General features: G+C 36.7%; 1 protein-coding gene and 1 long non-coding RNA gene across 2 annotated transcripts; both read left to right on the top strand.

Annotated features, from left to right (window-relative positions):
• Nucleotides 1-4,704: 4,704 nt before the first annotated feature.
• Nucleotides 4,705-13,708, top strand: LOC147842152 (uncharacterized). The gene is made up of 3 exons (XR_015501379.1): nt 4,705-5,589; nt 7,144-7,714; nt 10,115-13,708. It is a non-coding gene; the product is annotated as an uncharacterized LOC147842152 (long non-coding RNA).
• A 2,897-nt stretch (nt 13,709-16,605) lies between these two features.
• Nucleotides 16,606-21,003, top strand: ovca2 (OVCA2 serine hydrolase domain containing). The gene is given in 2 exon segments (NM_001020555.1): nt 16,606-16,986; nt 20,373-21,003. Coding segments are annotated over 2 exon segments (687 nt in total). The 5' UTR covers nt 16,606-16,817; the 3' UTR covers nt 20,891-21,003.
• Nucleotides 21,004-21,729: the final 726 nt, after the last annotated feature.

Below are 21,729 nucleotides of genomic sequence, written 5' to 3'. Positions count from 1 at the left end.
AATTGTTTACTTAAAGTTAAATTAATTTGATACTTTAAACTTAAAATGTATTTATTTAAAGTTAAATTTGCCATCATCTAAGTCTAAATTTTAATCTTGAAAAACACCAATAATTTAATACCACTGTTTCATGTGTTTTTTATTTACTTTATTTAAAAATCATTAGTTGTTATAGCAAGCAACAAAATTTTACAATGCATAATCTAAATTTTACAACGAAATTTCATAAGCAAATTATGTCATTATTTACTCACCCGTCACTTGTCACAAACCTGTTTCTTTCTTCTGATACACATAAAATAAGATATTTTGAAAACTGATAACCACTGACTTCATAGGATTTGTTTTTCTTACTATAGAAGCCAATGGTGACCTACTATTAACATTAAATATCTTCTTTTGTGTTTAACAGAAGAAAGAAAGGTTGTCAGGTTGGATGGTAAACGTTGGCTGACATGTATATATATATATATATATATATATATATATATATATATATATATATATATATATATATATATATATATATATATATATATATATATATATATATTTATTTATTTATTTATAATAATTTCATATTTAACTGGTAACCATTGACTTTCATAGTATTTGTTTTCCCTGTTATAGAAGTCAGTGGTGACCGGCTTATAGCATTCTTCAAAATATCATATTTTGTGTGTTCAACAGAATAATGAAACTCATAAAGGTTTAAAATTACTTAAACATGAGTAAATTTTTTGAAGTGAACAATCCCTTAATGTTTTTAAATTAACTTTAAAGATTAAAGTTTTTTGGGGTGAACTGTCCCTTTAAATACATTATTTAAAATGGCAGATTTAGATTTTTTTGTGTTGTTTTCTTCTTTTAGTTATTATACAAAATATTGTCGAATTGACAAATGCTAATGTTTTAATCCATAATGATGACATCCAGGATTTTGTTCTCATGTTCTTGGCTAAATATCATAATAGTTAGATGTTTTCCTGAGCTAAATCCATGGCATAGTGACCCGAGCTGCCCTGAAAGACTAAATTGGAGCCACTAAATCAATTTCTCATTAGTCTGACCAAACTGATGTTGAATGAAGCCAAACTCACGCGTGTCTATTCATTCAATCAGTTCTTTACTGTCTCCCACATCAAAATTAGACAACCGCAACACATTCAGGAACATCAGCGAAGCCACCGAAGAGAAACCTCTGATAAAATGACTTATGAAATTGATCATTTATCCATTCTGACCCGTCGTTGCCCTCTTTGGATTGCTCTGTCATAAAAGCAAAAAAAGATTTCATTCATTTAACCTTTACACCTTTCTTTATTTTCTTTAGATTCTCCGGCGCTCTTCTCTGAACGCAGACAGTTTTTCAATATAAATAGCCATGACGTAGTTAGCGTTAATTGCAGTGTCCTCCGGGAAGACTTTAAAAATGGTCCTAATTATCAGTTTAAACACACTTACAGATTCTTTACAGCTCAGTCATGCTATTCAGATGTATAAGCAGTATGCTTCAGAATCCTTTAGAGTTTCTTTAAAGGACTATCTACTTTTTCCCACATGAGATAGCTGTTTAAAATTAGCAAACTGAAATCGTTCATTTTAAATACAGTTGAAGTCAAAATGATTAACCCTCCTTTGATTTTTCTTTTTTTTTTTCTTTTTCAGATATTTCCCAAATGACGTTTAACAGTTCAAGGAATTTTTCACAGTATTCCCTATAATATTTTTTCTTCTGGAGAAAATCGTATTTGTTTTATTTCAGCTAGAATAAAAGGATTTTTTCATTCTTTTAAAAACCATTTTAAGGTCAATAAGATTGAACCTGTAACCAGGCATGTGACACTGATAACAGAGGTGCGGATCCAAATGCAGGGATTTATTAAACAGGATGGTCAGGCAAGCAACGATTTACACAGGAGCAAACAGATGTAAAAGGGCATTCCAGAGTCATCAGAGGCAGCAAACAGGATTAAACAAATAAACAAGGCAAGGATCAAAAACACGGTAAAGCAAGAAAAAGGAAACACATTGCAATGTCACTAGAACAGATAACAAGACTCAGCCATGAGTGTCTCAAAGTGAGCCATATATATGTGTGTGTAATCAGTTCTTGAACAGCATCAGCTGTGTTTGCAATCAGTCAGGATCAGGAACCGGTTGTGTGTATTGCATGACTGGGATCTGTAGTCCATAACATGGTGGATTTGTAGTTCGTGTGAAAGTGAATGTTTACCAGCAAACACTAGTGGTTAGATTGCTGGTGATCATGACAAAACCTTATAAGCAATATTTTCTTTGATTGTCTACTCTACATAAACAAACCATTCTCATACAATGACTTCCCTTATTAACCTTATTAAGCCTTTAAATGTCACGTTAAACTGAATACTAGTATCATGAAAAATTTCTAGGAAAATAGTATGTACTGTCATCATGACACAGATAAAAGAAAGCAGTTACTGTATATGAATTATTAAACTATTATGTTTAGAAATGTGCTGAAAAAATCTTTCAACTGATACTGTAGATCTATAAACAAAAGACAATTTTGTATAATGACATGGGAATGACTTAAGAATTACAATGTTGAGGTGATAAAATCATCCTGAACGTGATTTTTTGACATTCAAAATTAGGTTGGGTTGGGTTTAGGGGTTGTGGATAGGGACATAATAAGCGTTTACATTATCAAATACATAACGCCTATAGAGAGTCCTCATAAACCACTAAAACCAATGTGTGTGAAAGAGAGAAAAGGAGATTATTAAAGAATAACTAGTAGTTATTACTATACTTCTTTAGTATCTCCTCCATTGACATTTTTTTTTAAAAATGACAATGTTTAGATATATGAATGAGGAATTATTTCATTAAATTGCCATTAATTTGCATACATTTCTAGCACCAAAATTGTATGGTCATGTATTAGAGCCAAAGTTATTTGCTTACTTATTTTTCAGATTTTTTTTCTTGACAGTTAAACAAACAAGAGTAAAAGAAAAATCAACAAAGTACTAATAAAAAAATATATATATTTATAAATATTTTGAAGTCAGAATTATTAACCCCCCGATTTATTAGCCCCCCCTGTTTATTTTTACTCCAATTTCTGTTTAACGGAGAGTAGATTTTTTTTTCAACACATTTCTGAACACAATAGTTTTAATAACTCATCTCTAGTAACAACTGATTTATTTGATCTTTGCCATGATGGCAATAAATTATATTTGACTAGATATTTTTCAAGATACTTCTATACAGCTTAAAGTGACTAACTAGGCATTATTAGGTTAATTAGATTAACTAGGCAGGATAGGGTAATTAGGCAAGTTATTGTATAATGATGGTTTGTTCTATAGGCAATTGAAAAAACATTGCTTAAAGGGGCTAATAATTTTGACCTTTAAAAATTACAAACTGTTTTTATTCTAGCCGAAATAAAACAAATAAGACTTTCTCCGGAGGAAAAAAATATTATCAGACATACTGTGAAAATTTCCTTGCTCTGTTAAACATAATTTGGGAAATATTCAAAAAAGAAAAACAGTACAAAATTGATAAAAAACAAAAATCTAAAATTAGACCACTAACCCACATAATGTACAACAAACAATATATGATGTGCATTAATTTATTAATTAAATATAAATTAATTAAATATAAATTATACATATAAACAGGTCAGTAAAATGTCACTGACAGTTGAGGTTGACAGCATGGTGAATCTATTTTTGTCAGTCGTTTATGGGGGAAAATACAATCAACATTAAAAAAAAAAGTATATAATCATGCAACTTGGGGCGACAGGGACAAGACATGCGCTAGGTGAATTGGGTAAACGAAATTGGCCATAGTGTATGAGTTTGTATGAATGTATGGGTGTTTTCCAGAACTGGGTTGCGGTTGGAAGGGCATACGCTGCGTAAAACATATGCTGGAATAGTTGGTGGTTCATTCTGCTGGGGAGAACCCTGATAAATAAGCTGAAGGAAAATGAGTGAATGAATGAATGAATCTGGCAACTTAGATGTGAACATATTCCTTCAGAATACAGACATGAAGGAAAACAGTGATGTTTGTGTATGTATGTGCTGCTGATGTGGAGATTTATGGCTCAGCATTCAAACATAGGAATTGTAATCGAAATCAAATTGATAAAGTGCAACAAAAGAAACAAATAAAAGTGTATTTTGGACATTTTCTTTAAACTGGACATAAAAACACCATATGAAGAAGCCCAAAATTTCCAAGTGAACCATGTTGTTCGTCTCGCATTAAAGCATACTATGCTTTTATTGTAAAGAGATTTTCTAGTTTTTGCACTCTTACAACAACAATACTGTAGATTTGCAAATGTATAGATTTCATTAATGTGAGACCAGTTCCACTACTCATATTAAAATGTAATCTGTTTTTATACTTTCCTCTCCTGCATTCAGTTCTATAATGTCCTTTTCTATAGTGTCTTTTTCTCCATTGACACATTACCTGATATGTGATATTCCTGCATTCACTATAATGCACTTTAACTGCATTAATGTGTCAATATTGTAAGGGAATGGAGAGTTTATAACTCGATATGTGTGGAGTGTCATGAGATCTGATATTGAGAGCTACTGGGATAAATGTTAGAGCATTTTACATCATGCTGTAGATTTTTCTGTGAGCAAGAGATTGATTTGTGCTATTAGTTTTTATTTTAAACTTTAACTTTAACTTGTTTACCATCGTCTAACTTGAATTTTTTTTTTTGCTTTGTTAATTATTTTAAATTATTATATATAATATAATATTGAAGTGCAGGGTACATTATTTATATTCTCCTGGATTTTGTATAAGTGTGGTGGTGTTTGTATCTGATTTTTATATAGCACATTAACAACTAATACACAAAGCTAGGCCAGTATATAATCTTTATTAGTGCTGTCAAACAAATTATCAAGTTCAAAAAAGTTTGTACAGATGAATATATTAAATGAATGTTCATCACATGCCGCTTTTTCTTCTGTTTTTCAGCCCGCTTCTAGAACTTTCTCCCCTTTATGAGCAAAAACTTTTGAAAGTCTATAAAAGCTGTTCTGCATGTCTTTTATTGGCAGGTTTAAACAATCACAAACAACACAAAACAGACACATTTTAATGTTCTGATAGCAATTCCTATGTAGAAGAACCACTTCCTGCCCTCTATCTGAGTCTTGCACGCGCAGTGTCAGAATCAGAATCAGTGACATCATGTGAAAACAACCTATAAATCATGCGCTGTGTGACGCATCCGGTGTGCAAGCCCTCTGATTGTGCTGTTTACAATCATCACACGTAACAATTGGCTGAGCAATGACCAATCAGAATCAAGTTCAAGTTTAAGATAGGTTGCTGGAGGTAGTGTAACGATCCTGAACATGGGTTGTTTTTCAATATGCGCTCTTCGTGTTGTCGTGTAACGTCATCATTAACGGCAAGTTCAGTTCCAAACAGTCAACGTTGTCATGAAAATCTTTACAAAGGCATAAAAACATTAAGGATATTTATTTGCTGAAACTCGTATTAAAATTTCTTTTATTTGTATTGTGCAACGTTTATTTGTAAGTGTCATATTCACCAGCGATCAAACCACCAGAGGTCGCTGTTAAACACTCACATCCACATGAACTACAAATCTGCTGATAAATGGACTACAAGAACCAGTAATGCTTTACACACACAACCGGTTCCTGGGGTCCGTTCTTCGTACCTCGCTTAAATGATCTAACATTATTTGGCAGATCCTCGATCTTTTAATATTGATAACTGATCTCTCGCTAATTTGGTTCTTCAAACAAGTTCGCGAATCAGATTAGAATGTCTGGATAAACTGATCTGAGATCGCTGCGTGTGTTGTGAAGGAAACATCTATCGATCCTCGAAATCATGATCAGCAATGTAAAGATTGGCTGATGGCACAGCAGCGTAATGACATCATCTGATTAATATTCAATTATCCATGTGAGCAAAATTACATCAAAATAGCAGTAAACGGCTTGTTAAATATGACATGCAATAACCTTCCACATTTGTTGTGAGCTGCAGGCTTTACACTTTCATGTGTCAAGAGTATTCATCATGTATTTCAATGCAAATCAACGTGTTTAGTTCCACATTTAGAAAAGATTTTCTTTATTATAGTAGTCGTTTTTTAATCGGTGTAAAGAATAACTGGTTGTTTACAAAAGCATTTTCATATTGGTAAAGGCGTCTGCAACTTTTGTGAAGCATCAAATCACTGGCATATTAACTATCAAAACATGTTTATGACTGCATAAATGTATTATTGCTTAAAAAAAAAGTCACATATTGTGCATTTCTATTATACACAATTTGTACTAAAGCCATCTAAAAACTTCATATTAATAAGTTTTCACTTTGCACCACCAGGTGGCAGTCTTTGTACTTTCATTTCGAGGGTGCAGATTGCATACGTTTTATTAATGTATATAACTTTATTTATTTCATTAATGACTATAACTTTATATATATAGTTAAAAAAAAATGTACCATTTTACCAAGTGTATATAACTACTACTGTAAGAAAATATCAGAATTCGGAACATACTTTCTGTATTATCTTTGCTTGAACTAAGTCAATCTAATCCTGTTTATATGAATTGAACCTGCTTCCGATCAGGTTTGACCTAGCAGAACTGTTGCTATGACAACAACTCTCGGATCAGCTTTGAAGAACGAAGCGATCCTGGATCGTGTCAAATCGTCAATATCCAAATCCAGCTAACTAAGTAATCCACGTACGAAGAACGGACCCCAGATCCTGACTGATTGCATACACACAGCTGATGCTGCTCATGTACTGATTACACACAAATATACAGCTCACCTTGAAACCCTCATTGCTGAGTCTTGTTCATCTGTATAGTGACATTACAACGCGTTTCCTAGTCTTGTTTTCCTGTGTTTTGACCCTAGTCTAGTTTATCCTTTTGTCTCTGTTTGCCGCCTGCCTTTTGACCTCTTGCCTGATACTTTTGACTACGATTCTGGACTGTCTCTCTGTATCTGTTTGCACCTGTGTTGACCATTGCATGCCTGAATCTGAATAAACCAGATCCTACTTCTGTTGTCAGTGTCACTCGCCGTGGTTACAGAAAGGATTTGTGCATAGTATATATAATGAAAAGGGCAGGCCTGGATTGGCGTTTTTTGGCCGGGAGGGCCGGTGTCCCTAGCGGCTTGCACTCTCAGCAGTCGCACTTTTTTCATTTATTTATTTATTTGACCATAGCCTCGATTTTATTCATTTTTTTGCAGCTCTTTTTATTTATTTTCTCGCAGCCCCATGAGCAAAATGCAGCCTGCAGGTTAATGATGCCGTAACTATCATTCGACCCCAAACAGCAGCACCTTAGTGAATAAAAGAATTTGAATAATTAATATTGAATGATGAATTTTACACCTGCTTAATGAAAATCAGATGAGAACATAACTTGATCAGAGATCTAAAATAAGGAGAAAAAGATTAAGCCATCAATAGAAAGTAATGATGAGGTTAAAAGAGTCTTGCAGATAACAGTGCAATACTTAATTTATTCCAATCGCACCAGCATAACAGCACATTGCGTTACGACGCCGCCGACCTGAGTTCAAACCTCACCTGAGTAATTTTTTTTTTCTTTTTCATTTTTAGTGTTAAGACATAATACTGTTTGGGTTACTTATGTAGGTGTTACCACGACTGGGGTGGAGTGACAGGAGACCACAGGAGGTAAGATCCACTATGCAGTTTATTCAATAGTCAGGCAAGCAATGGTCATCAGGTGCAAACAGGTATATGAAGGCAGTCCAAAATCGTAAACGTTAAACAGGCAAATGGTCAAAAGGCAGGCAGCTAAACAGGAAGACAAGGTACTAGGCTAGGATCGTTACACGGAGAAACAAGACAGGGAAACGCGTTGTAATGTTACTAGGAGAACAAGACTCGGCAAACTGGAGGTGTGAGAGAGTGGCTTATGAATGGTATGTAATCAGTCTGTGAACAAGGTTCAGCTGGTGCTTGCAATCAGGATGCATAAGTGAGCAGGCGTGCGTGTTTGGGAGCAGTGCATGTATGAATGTGTAGTCCTAGGGAATGCGGAAATGAAGTTCTGAGTTCGTGTGAGAACCAGCGATCCTCTGGGGAGCGATCGCTGGTTGTGACATAGCCCCCCCTCTAGGAGTGGATTCCAGACACTCCACTTACTGTTCAGGCGGGAGGCGGAGCGGAGGCAGAACAGGGGGAGGGATGGAGGGCCAGGACCATGCAGCTGGGGCGTACCTGGGGCGTGGAGCTGCGGAGGGCCTGGAGACTGGAGCTGCGGAAGACCCGGAGAGTGGAGCTGCAGTGGTCCTGGATCGCGTGGCAGCGAAGGACCTGGAGTCCTGCGAGGAGCTGGCAGGGCTGGAGGCTTGAAGGGAGCCGGCAGGGCGAGTTGTCTGGATGGCGCCGACAGGACGAGGAGTCTGGATGGCGCCGACAGGGCGAGGAGCTGTGGCCGTTCTGGTAGCTCCGGCAGCGGCGGACACTCGGAAAGCTCAGGCAGCGACCGCGGCCACTCGGGAAGCTCAGGCGGCGGCGGCGACCACTCGGGAAGCTCAGGCGGCGGCGGCGACCACTCGGGAAGCTCAGGCGGCGGCGGCGACCACTCGGGAAGCTCAGGCGGCGGCGGCGACCACTCGGGAAGCTCAGGCGGCGGCGGCGACCACTCGGGAAGCTCAGGCGGCGACCACTCGGGAAGCTCCGGCGGCGGCGGTGGCTCTGGCTGAGGCGTCGGCTCTGGCTGAGGCGCTGGCAGCGGCGTCGACTCTGGCTGAGGCGTTGGTGGCGGCGGCGGCGGCGGCGTCGGCTCTGGCTGAGGCGCTGGCTGCGACGTTGGCTCTGGCTGAGGCGTTGGCTGTGACGTCGGCTCTGGCTGAGGCGCTGGCTGCGGCGTAGGCTCTGGCTGAGGCGCTGGCTGCGGCGTCGGCTCTGGCTCTGACTGAGGCGTTGGTTGCGGCATCGGCTCGGGCAGCTCTGGCGGTGGCAGCTCTGGCGGTGGTAGCTCTGGCGGTGGCAGCTCTAGAGGATCTGGCAGCACTGGACGATCTGGCAGCTCTGGAGGGTCTGGCAGCTCTGGACGGTCTGGCAGCACAGGACGGTCTGGCAGCACTGGAGGGAATGGCAGCTCTGGAGTTGGCCTTTCAGGAGCAGGAACAGACTTTGAACAGGAAGCCATCTTGTGATCTAGCTGACTGGGAGCGGCCATCTTGTGAGCTGGCTTTGGACAATGGGTCGCAAGCCCCGTAGCCAGCCGGTCTTGCTCTCTACAGCCCCCCCCCAAAAGATTATTTGGATTTTCGTCCACCTCTCCTATGGTGAACGAAGATCCGCTCATTTGGAGAGCCAGATCGATAAATTGTGCCAGTGTCCAGTGGGGATTGTGCAGTGGCATGTAGGAGTACAGTGGTTCAGCAAGTCCTCCGCGAAAGAAAATCATTAAACATAACTCACTCATAGATGTCAGATGTGAAAGTTCAATGAATTTCTCCACGTACTCCTCAATTGACCGGGCATCCTGACGGAGGCGTATGATTTGAATACCCGCTGGATCCATGTTCTGGCCGAGTCTTCTGTTACCACGACTGGGGTGGAGTGACAGGAGACCACAGGAGGTAAGATCCACTATGCAGTTTATTCAATAGTCAGGCAAGCAATGGTCATCAGGTGCAAACAGGTATATGAAGGCAGTCCAAAATCGTAAACGTTAAACAGGCAAATGGTCAAAAGGCAGGCAGCTAAACAGGAAGACAAGGTACTAGGCTAGGATCGTTACACGGAGAAACAAGACAGGGAAACGCGTTGTAATGTTACTAGGAGAACAGGACTCGGCAAACTGGAGGTGTGAGAGAGTGGCTTATGAATGTATGTAATCAGTCTGTGAACAAGGTTCAGCTGGTGCTTGCAATCAGGATGCATAAGTGAGCAGGCGTGCGTGTTTGGGAGCAGTGCATGTATGAATGTGTAGTCCTGGGGAATGCGGAAATGAAGTCCTGAGTTCGTGTGAGAACCAGCGATCCTCTGGGGAGCGATCGCTGGTTGTGACAGTAGGTGTATATATATATATATATATATTTTTTTTTTTTTTTGTGTGACCACCGTTACAAAGGACTGGACATCTATAAAGAATTTTGCACGGAATATATATTCAGATATTGCAGGAAAGGACAGTGTGATGTTTTAAAGAATAGTGTTGGAGATTTAGCTACCCCCTCATATTTATAAATAAGATTTGAAGTTCTAAAGCAGCTGTTTCCTTGAAAAAGACATGATAGAATCACTGAATTGGAAATGACGGTCTAAGGCTTGAAACTCCAGGGCTGAAAAGGAGTTTCTCTCTGGCCCTGGAAAAGGGGAAAACAATTAATAGTTGTACAAATGCTTTAATGTTTAAATAATTTTCAATATAAACATGTGAAGTTTCATGTGACCATCAGGAAGAACACAGCATCTCATTTCTCAGAGGATGCATTCTCTCTTCTCACGTTCTCCTAAGTTCGAATCGTTCTCCTGAGGAAACTTGGCAAGAACGGTCTCCACAAGAACACAAGTCCGTTCTCAGTGTTCCTGCAATTGAGAAACAGCCCTGATAAAACAACATATATTAAAATGTAAAGAAGAAGATTAGAAGTTGAGAGAGAAAAAAAAGACAGAAACCACCAAATGTGTTCAAATAAATGAGTCAAGGGTACGTCTTGGGATAAGGCACACAAATCTGAAATGATGCCTTGAAAAGTCATAGCGCTACTGGTAGTTGTCACCAAACTCTTCTGCATTAAAGCTCCACCCAGGCACTCCTCATTAGCAATTGATTTCTCATTTGCGATGTTAGTTTGAGCATTTATTACTTAATCATTACAGGTTTATATTAAGTTGATCATGAAAATTAATACCAAAAACATTTGATTTCTCATTTGAGAATTCATTTTGATTCATTATCTGATAGCTTGAGTATTTGATTTCTCATTTGGGTACTTGTTTTAAGAGTTTGATGTATTATTTGATCTTTTTAGGAATTAGAATTTTAATTTTTATTTTGTTAGGAAAAAACTTCCATAAATAAAACATGCCAAAAAATAGATTAACATAGCACACAGTAGTTTTAACATTGAGCATTGATTTACAATAACATTTAAGTTATTAATGGTGAAAAATATTGCTTTAAGGGGATTTAGACCACTTCTACATAATCGCAAAAAAAAAAAAAATCATTAATAATACATTTATTTGTGAATAGTAAATACATAATGCATTTGGCATTGACAAAGAAAATATATTTGACATTAACTCGCTGCAATGAAATATGACTTTATTTACAGAAAATGTAAAAACTAGCGTCATCCTTTAGGCAGAACTGGAAAAGATCAATTTTATTTTCTCAATTTATTGCTTATTTAATTCAACGACTCAGTATTTAACACAATAATCGTCATGGTTTACATGGTTGCACACATACGTAGCATATGACAAGATACAGTATAACCTACCCACGTTAAAAAATGCTATAGTAATTTATGATAGGCCTTATACTGTTTTTAAACCATATTATGTTACATGTATTATTATACTGTAGCTCTATAGTATTCACAAATTTTTGGTAATGAATGTTACTGCTTACAGTAACAACAGTGGACCTGTAAAGTGTAACAATGTAGTATACTTAAACTGTGGTGTATTGTAGTATGATATAGTTGTAGACAGTGGTTTAGCATTGGGTTATTTGTTTATATTACTGTAGTTGTTAAATTACCATAGCATCTATAGTATTACCACACCAAATTCATTACAGTAGTAGCCAATATTATAACAGCTATGGTTTTCATGATTATATAATATTTATTTAACTCAATTCAATTCAAATTTATTTGTATAGCACTTTTCACAATAGATATTGTTCCAAGGCAGCTTTACAAAAGGTGCAGGTTATTACATTACAGTCGAAATCAGAGAAGTAAAGATGTTGTGTATAGAATAGACAATATATAAACATAGTTAATCTGCAGTTACACGGTATGTAGTGTCATTTCTAATAAGATGATGTTTATACACATTTTTAAAGACGTTATTAGTGTATTTCTTAAGATTTTGTGTTGACTTTAAAGACTTTATAGGGTTGGTATCCTCTCGTCACAGGTCATGGGTCTGATCGATACTATAGTTTGTTTTTTCAAATATTTTTATGCTGAAGTAGCCTACATAAGTAACAGTTTGTAAAAACGAAGCTCCTCTTTTCCCTGGTGTTCAACCACTGTTGTTTTTTTTTTTCTTTTTCACACTATCTCTGTAAAGCGCTTGTTGCAGTTTGTTTACCAGATTTTCTGTGTGCCGATGACATGGTTACTCATCCCAATACTGATGCAATACATGTCATTCTGATCCACTGGTCCACTTCTTAAATGACCGTGTGTGTGCTTGTTTGTGGGCTGGAATGTGCTCTCGCCCTTGTCTTGTATGTGATTCAGTGGATTTATTGTCTGTCTGTCTATCTATTTCTCTCTGTCGGTCTGTCTGTCTATCTATCTACAGTGCATCCGGAAAGTATTCATAGCGCTTTTATTTTTCCACATTTTTCCAAAATGGATTAAATTCATTTATTTCCTCAAAATTCTACTCACAATAGCCTATAATGACAATGTGAATTGTGTTTTTTTTTTAATTGTTACAAATTTATTAAAAATAAAACTTGGGAAAATGACATGTTTATAAGTAATCACAGCCTCTGCCGTGAAGCTCTAAATTGAGCTCAGGTACATTCGGTTTCCACTGAACATTCTTGAGATGTTGCAGCAGCTTAATTGGAGTTCACCTGTGGTAAATTCAGTTGATTGAACATGATGTGAAAAGGCATACACCTTTTTATATAAGGTCCCAGGGTTGACAGTGCATATCAAAGCACAAACCAAGCATGAAGACAAAGGAACTGTCTGTAGACCTCTGATACAGGATTGTCTTGAGCCAGGTTGGGGAAGGTTACAGAAAAATGTCTGCTGCTCTAAAAGTTCCAATGAGCACAGTGGCCTCCATCATCCGTAAGTGGAAGATGTTTGAAACCACCAGGACTCTTCCTAGAGCTGGCTGACCATCTAAGCTGAGTGATCGGGGGAGAAGGGCCTTAGTCAGGAAGGTGATCAATAACCCAATGGTCACTCCGTCTGAACTCCCGCGTTCTTCTGTGGAGAGAAGAGAATTTTACAGAAGTACAACCATCTGTCCAGCAATCCACCAATCAGGCCTGTGTTGTAGAGTGGCCAGATGAAAGCCAGCCTCCCCGCCTGGAATTTGCCAAAAAGCATCTGAAGAACTCTCAGACCATAAGAAACAAAATTCTCTAGTCTGATGAGACTAAAATTTAACTCTTTGGGAGTGAATGCCAGGTGTTACATTTGGAGAAAACCAGGCAGCGCTCATCACCAGGCTAATACCATTCCTACAGTGAAGCACGGTGGAGGCAACACCATGCTGTAAGGATGTTTTACAACAGAAGGAACTGGAAGACTAGTAAGGATAGAGGGAAAGATGAATGCAGCAATGTACAGAGACATCCTGAATGAAAACCTGCTTCAGAGTGCTCTTGACCTCAGACTGGGGCAACAGTTCATCTTCCAACAGGACAATAGCCCAAAGCACACTGCCAAAATATCAATGGAGTGGCTTCACAACAACTCGGTGAATGTCCTTGAGTGGCCCAGCCAGAGCCCAGAACTAAATCCTATTGAACATCTCTGGAGAGATCTAAAATTGGCTGTACACCATCGCTTCCCATCCAGCCTCTCTGTTTAAAGGGTACTAAATGGAATGGGCAAAAAAAATCCTATTTAAATCATATTTAATCATATTTAAAAAGAATCGAGGCTGTAATTGCTACCAAAGGTGCATCAACAAAGCATTGAGCAAAGGCTGAGAATTCTGATGTCCATGTGATTTTTCAGGTTTTTTATTTTTAATAAATTTACCACAATTTCAAAAAATCTTTTTTCACATTGATATTATGGGGTATTGTGAGTAGAATTTTGAAGTAATAATTCAATTTATTCCATTTTGGAAAAAGGCTGTAACATAAATATATGTGAAAAAAGTGAAGCGCTGTGAATACTTTCCAGATGCACTCTATCCATCTATCTTTATATATAACTATCAGTCTGTCTGTCTTTCTGTCTGTCTGTCTGTCTGTCTGTCTGTCTAATAAGCCACAACTCAGAATAAATCACTTAAACATTGCTGAAAGGAAGCTTGGCCTTAGGGCCTGTTTTATTTATTTGGTCTCATTTGTGTCTCATCTCTCGGGTTGATCACGGTGAATAATAAAGAGAACAGCGGAGGACCAGAGGTAATGAACGGGTGGCTGATGCGGGGAGACCCTTGAAGGGACACACACACACCGAAGCGTTTAATGCTCAATAAAATGAGGAAATCCATTCGGATGTGTTTAAGTAAACGTGTTAAAGCAGGGAATGAGCTATTGGGTGTCTGTAGGGCATTTGGCTCTGACATATACTCAATATGCACAGAAAAGTCATTAAATTAGACAGAAGGACTCTCATTAATTAAACCTCTTTTTCTGTCGCAGATATTCATTTAAGTTAACTTGGTGGATCGCCACAAACCTTGCTTAATTACAGCTTGAAGCATCTGCTTAGTGCTGTTTCCACTGCCTCGCTTTCCACTTCACATAGCAGAAATATTCTTTCATTTCAAGGATGAGATGAACTTGCTAACACACAAACAAGTCATAAACAGTTATGGGGAAGATTATGTTTATAAGCTTGGCATTAGTACTGAATATATTATATACATATATCTGTCCCTCCATCCATCAATCTATCTATCTATCTATCTATCTATACATCAATCCATCCTTTGATTTATCCATCCATCTATACATCTATCCATTTATTCATCTATACATCCATCCACCTATAGGTCTGTCTGTCAATGAAGCCATCCATCAATATATCAATCAAGGAATCGATCTTTCTATCTATCCATACATCTATTTATCCATCTCTACACCCCCCCATCCATCCACCTTTCCATCTATCCACCTATATACCTACCTATCCATCCATCCATCCATCCATCCATCTTTCTATCTATACATCCATCCATCTATACGTCTGTCTTTCAATGATTCAATCTGTTAATGTATCAATCTGTCAATGAATCCATCCATCCATCCATCCATCCACCTACCTATCTACCTGTTTATCTATCTATCCATCTATCTATCCATCCATCCATCTATTTATCCATCTATACATCCACCCATCTACATGTCTGTCTGTCAATGAATCAATCTGTTAATGTATCAATCTGTCAATGAATCAATCTATCCGTCCATCCATCCATCCACCTACCTTCCTATCCATCTATCCATTCATCCATCTATTTATCTATCTATACATCTATCCATCTTTCCATCTATACATCCCTCCACCTGTATGTCTGTCTGTCAATGAATCAATCTGTTAATGTATCTATCCGTCAATGAATCAATCCATCCATCCATCCACCTACCTACCTACATGTTCATCTATCCATCCATCCATCCAACTATCTATCTTTCTATCCTGTAGTTCTTTCATTCTGTCAGTCTGTTTGTCTCAGCAGAACTTGCAGAACTGGACTCAGATCAGTGTTTGTTATAACAGATGAACTCGGTGTTGTGTAAGAGTATAAGTAGAGGCATCAGGCCTCCAGGGTTGCTGCTCATTTTTAGATTAATTGTCAAGTGCTCAGGAGGCACAATCATCCAGAAAACTCGCCGAGATCAACAGAGAGAAATAATCATCTAACCAAATTAAGAACTTTCCCCTCTAGGATAGCATGAAGTATTGAATGCATACAGATTTATGTTAAACTCCCTTTTTGTGGAGTTATTTACATTCTTTAGAAGCTGGAGGCATTTTCTCTTTTTTCTTAAACAAACATTTGGAAATACAGGAGAGGCAGAATCCCAAGAATGTTATGCCTAACTGAAAAATAGCATAGACATCATGTATTATATCTTTCGTTGTTTTAATTGCATTAAAATGATCCAGGACATATTCATTTATGGATATATATGTTTAAATTTCATTACTTGGTGTCACAGTGAGACGTCCCCCTTTGCACATACATTTTAAGACACTTGATTTTAACAATCTTACCATATTTTGTCATTATAGTGGGCTATAATTACTCGTTGTTATAGTCTCAGTGCAACGTATTTACATAATGTATTAATTGAGGGAAAACTTACTTACATTTTTTTAGTTATTTGTTTTGGCATATGTGAGAGGCTTACATATACGTGCCATTTTATACAACACAGCTTTCTGTGGGGAACGGTTGCCCCCTGGCGTTTGAAATACGAACTATATTTCTGTTTCTAATTGTTGGAAACTAACGAGTATTTTATGGAAAGCACAATTTTTTGCTTAACATATAAAACGCATTTAGCTTTAGTGTTTGTTTGTAATTAGGAAGCTTTATAAACAAATTGCAGACAATATTCGCATTGGGGGAACTCTTAATCTCTTATGTTTCCACACGGTCATAAATCTGTCGCACAAAAAGGAAACATGTCAAGTTTATAGTTTCTCTATAGAGTTTAAATTGATATTTAAAACTATATATCACAATATATATATCTAAAGTTTTAGGTCAGCTTTTCACTGTATGTTTGCACTTGCTTATGATTTAGTACGCTCGTGTTTAGCGTTTGCAGCACCGCTATAAAATCACAACAGCATTGACAGGTTATTAATAATTTAAAATGTCTGCAGTTCCTCTTCGAATTCTCTGTATTCACGGTTATCGACAGAATGGAAACTCTTTTAGGGAGAAGACTGGAGCTTTACGCAAACTATTAAAGAAACAAGTGGAGTTGGTGTTTATTAGTGCGCCACACCAAGTTCCTGCCATTCAGGAGGAAAACTGTGGAAGTGAGTATGAATCTGGTCATCTTTGCTTTATGTGCAACCAAACTCGTCAATCTAATAATTGTATACATCTTTACTGGTGGTCAAACTGTAATTGCATTTTTATGCTTTTTATGTTTCTTATTATCACTGTTGAATGAGAGTTAAACATATTAAATTTGACAGAGAATACAGAAAAACAATTTGAATTTATGGTAAAATTTAATGTACATGTAAAAGCAAATGTCAATCATATCAATAATTAATAATACTTACTAAGTATTAACGTAATATTAAAGTAATAATAACTAAGTATTATTATTACTACTTTAATGTCCTGCTGAGTTAATTCAATTTATAGGGAAAAAATATGAGTTTTTATGCTTTTGCTGCATTTTTAGGGAATATTGATTCATAATTTCTAACACATGAGCAGTTCTGTGCAATTGTCAACCTTGCCATGAAAAGATTTAAGTTTTTCCAAAATATGGAAACTGTTTCTGGGTTTTTTGTGTAAGCAAGTATTTTATAGTACTTCAGAAATACATCTGTCAATGTTTTCAAATTCAATTCAGCTTTATTTGTATAGCGCTTTTACAATGTAGATTGTGTCAAAGCAGCTTCACATAAATGGTCATAGTAACTGGAACAGTGTGGTTCAGGTTTTAGTGTTTAAGTTCAGTTCAGTTCAGTTTAGCTCTGTTCAGTGTGATTTAATCATTACTGAGAGTTCAAACTCTGAAGAGCAAATTCATCGATGCGTAGCTCTACCAATCCTGAACCATGCGAGGCAGTGGCGACAGCGGAGAGGGAAAAAAAACTTCACCTGATGGGAGTGAAGAAAAAAAACCTTGAGAGAACCAGACTCAGTTGGGCACGACCATTTTAATTTCTCAAATGATTCTATTTGATTTACCAAAGTCACACAAGTGGCAATTTCACATCTGCCATATCCAGAACAGAGAGATTTCACATCCGTAAGACCATTTTTACCTCATAAATGTGAAAATATAAAATAAAAATAAAATACATTTTATTTTAGTTTCATAGAGAGCCGACTCTTTTAATGATTATAGTTTTTTTTTTTTTTTTGGGGGGTGCAGTTTAATTCACAATTTCTACAATGTTGTATACTGTTAACCCCGCAGATGTTTTTGTCACATCCACACTCTTTGGTAAGTTATTCTGTAAAATATAAACAAAAGTTTTAATATAACATTAACATACTTTCTATGCAAATTTATGTGTTGAGTTTTTACTGCAAATGTCACATCCACAAAAGCCGTTTTTGTGCAAGTAATTGGAACCATAGGTAGGTAGAAACTATGATAAAAAAATAAAATGAAAATCCTTGAACTTTGAATAATAATTGTCCACATCAGTGGTTCTCTATCTAGTGGTACGCAAGCTTCCTTCTTGTTGGACGTTAAGAATTTGCTGAATAATTAAAGTTAAAAAAAAGGACTTACTTTTAACCCTTTGATGCATATAACACTGATGTGATCAGTAAATTGATTATAATAAGCTAAACCATTTGTTTTATTTAGAAATTTTTAATGTTTGTTGTGTATTCTATCATTTGAAGCTAATTTCCTCCCCATATTTGTAACGGTTGTTGGGCGCATCTTATATTTTTACATCCCATTGTTGACAGTTATAGCTTAGTCACTTGCTTTTCTGACACAAATAGCCTACTCTAACATGCAGTGAGCAGATCTAATTTCTAAATTTAAATATGTAAATCCAATTCATATATCTAAAACACAAGTTAATGTTTAGATATACAAATAAGTCATATATACATGCATCATATATTTCAAAATGTATCAAAAAGAGTTTATGTGAATATGAACATTTCCATGTTTTGATGAATAGGCTACTTTATGATAATACTTTACATGTAAGTACAGCAGTTTTCTTTTTACTCTTTATGAACAGTGTCATTTATAATTAACTTTTAACACAGTACAGTGCTAATGTTCAAACTGTTTATAATGTTTAAAGTTGCTGACAATAATAAATATTTATAATAAGAAGAATTAATCTGCCACGTTTTTGAACTGGAATTTTTTATTTTTTGCTTAATTTGGTCTACTACGCTACTGTATTTCAATACTGGTCATTATAGTGGTACTTGGAGAGACTTTTTTTTTCTGAGGTGGTACTTGGTGAAAAAAAAATTGAGAACCACTGGTCCTTATCAGATTTGCATTCACGTAAATAAATTATAATTGTATCGAAAATGTCCTTGAAACATTTACAAATTTGCATGTCTTTTTGTTTTGAGGTTTTGTTGTTGTTGTTTTGATGTTGTTGTTGGAAAAATATTTCATTGCAATATTTTGTATTTCTGTAATATAAATTGCAGTACACACACAATATATACAATTTCACCTGATGATTTGTGTAGCTCTATTTGGAAATACTTTATTCATTTTAGATTGATACTTCAGGATGATTTTGTAGGCGAGTAAATCATGTAATAAAAGAAACAAATTCCAAGATTAGATTTTTTCCTATATTTTAATTTGATTACATACAGCTACTCAGCTAACATGAAAAGACTGTCATATTTCCTAGTTCCTCCGAAAGGCCTGCCCTCAATTGGCTCTGATTGGTCAGCTAACATAATGGGCCGTGATTCCCACTCTTTCATGTTTTGGTTTCATATTATACCAAACATTGAATAAAATGCATATTTCACTTTATGGGACTTTTAAGCTTTATAGAAATAAAATGCATCAAACTCTTTTTTTAGGTGTATTAATATTTCACGAAATTAGTTTTTATCTGTGTTTTTAAAAAGTCAGTTGTAAAAAGCATTTTCAAAAACTAAAATCTTAAAGAGCACCCATTATGTGAAAATAACTTTAATAAGAGGGTTAAACGCAGTTGTGTGGCCGAAGTGTGTGAATATAGCCAGCCTCTAGTAACAGTTAATTAATTCTATTTTTTAATCACATTATATAATCACATTGTTCAAAACAGTCTTCAGAAACACTTTGAATGACATTCTCCCTTTGTATATGTCATCAGAGTGGAAAAGTCCCATCCAATAGTGATGATCTCTACCTCATTAGCATAAACAGCCCTGAGTGAGAAGCAGCCATTTGCCATTACAGTTTTCAAGTTGTACCTGCTAAAATAATGTCAGCGACTAAGTGGCAATACATGGTATATATTGAGTTTTAGTATGCACATATGAACAATGTAGTCTCCATAGACTGCCACCTTCTGAGACACTTTTTTGACATTTTGTGAGAATGATATACATGTGAATTTTTATTATTCTATAAATGAAAAGGTTAATTATTTGCTGAGATATTTCCATAATGTAAACAAAAATAAAAGTGTGTTAAAGGTGTCTTTTTCCCCTTTCTTTCTCTCACAAATTTTTTAAATACCATCAGCCAATCAGCAGCCAGGAAGGACAGTCAGTGTTGGAGATGAGGATCAGAGGGGCTGGTGGTTTTCTGACGTCCAGGCACGAAGTTTTAACGCCAAGCAGGATTGTGAAAGCAGCCTGGGTCTGGAGGAGAGTATCGAGGCTGTAAAAGCTGCGCTGAAGGATCTCGGCCCCTTCAGTGGCATCCTTGGTTTTAGTCAAGGCGCCGCCCTGGTGGCCATGCTGTGTGCACTGCAAGAACAAAAACTAGAGCCAGATTTTAATTTCCGCTTCGCCGTTCTAGTCGCCGGATTCCGCAGCGCTTGTTTAGAACATCAGCGTTTTTACGAAGGCCCAGCGATAACCATCCCCTCCCTGCACGTGTTTGGACAGGACGATCGTGTGATTCCAGAGGAGATGAGTCGGGATCTGTTGCCAGCGTTTGATGGAGCTCAAGTCCTTCTCCATCCAGGTGGACACTTTATTCCAGCTGCGTCCTCGCACAGACAGACGTATCAAGACTTCCTCAAGAGATTTCAGTGAAACATTTCCTATTATAAGTGAGTTTTAGCTATTATGAAGTAGCTCAGAGGCCTGTAAGGAATTTATATGCTGTTCTCAGGGAAATGTTTACTTGAATAAAGACTGTCAACAAATGTGCAGTTCTGTTTTGTTTGTTTTTCAGCTCATTTGATTGACTTTGCTCTTAAAGTCTGTGCAAATAGGAAATTGCTGAGACTTTTCAGTATGTTTATGTTCTTCCGACTGAAACTGAATATTAAGTAGGGGGCGGGGCTTTGATTTTGCTCATTGTTTTTTATAGCAAACTAACAGTAAGAGGGGTGTGGTTAAGAATATTGTGCTGAAGCAGTCAAATTGATGTCAACAGAAGGACAGCCACTACAAACGTGAAAGCAAATGATCAGATAACCAAAACAAACTTTTTTTTTCAGTGGATTAACTTGCACATATTAATTGTTTAACTAAGGATAACCATGTGTGCTAGCAAAATAAACATAATAAGTTTTGATTTCACACAGACTTTATGTATATATTTGAGACTATAGTTGAAATTAACTTTGTATTAGTGGGGACAAATTTTATAGATTTTAACAAGGTTTTTTATTTTATTTTATGTATAATCAAGTAAGTTTTTTTCAGTTCATTGCACGTGTAACAGGATTATTTCAGGCATATTGATTTCACTATATTTTGCTCCTGTTTACTTACTGTTCATATAAAATTGTTTTGTGTTCACAATATAAATGTAAAAAGAGTCTTTAAAGAGACAGTGGTTTCACCTCTTCTCCCCCCCTTGGTATATTCCAAGCAGACATACCTGTTGCACTATTGTTTGAGCGGTCTTTTCCACCTTTACCTTG

This window comes from Danio rerio, chromosome 10, assembly GCF_052040795.2.
Source record: "Danio rerio strain M-AB ecotype USA chromosome 10, GRCz13ab, whole genome shotgun sequence".
Lineage (NCBI taxonomy): Eukaryota > Metazoa > Chordata > Actinopteri > Cypriniformes > Danionidae > Danio > Danio rerio.
This window is presented reverse-complemented; position numbering and strand designations above follow the sequence as displayed.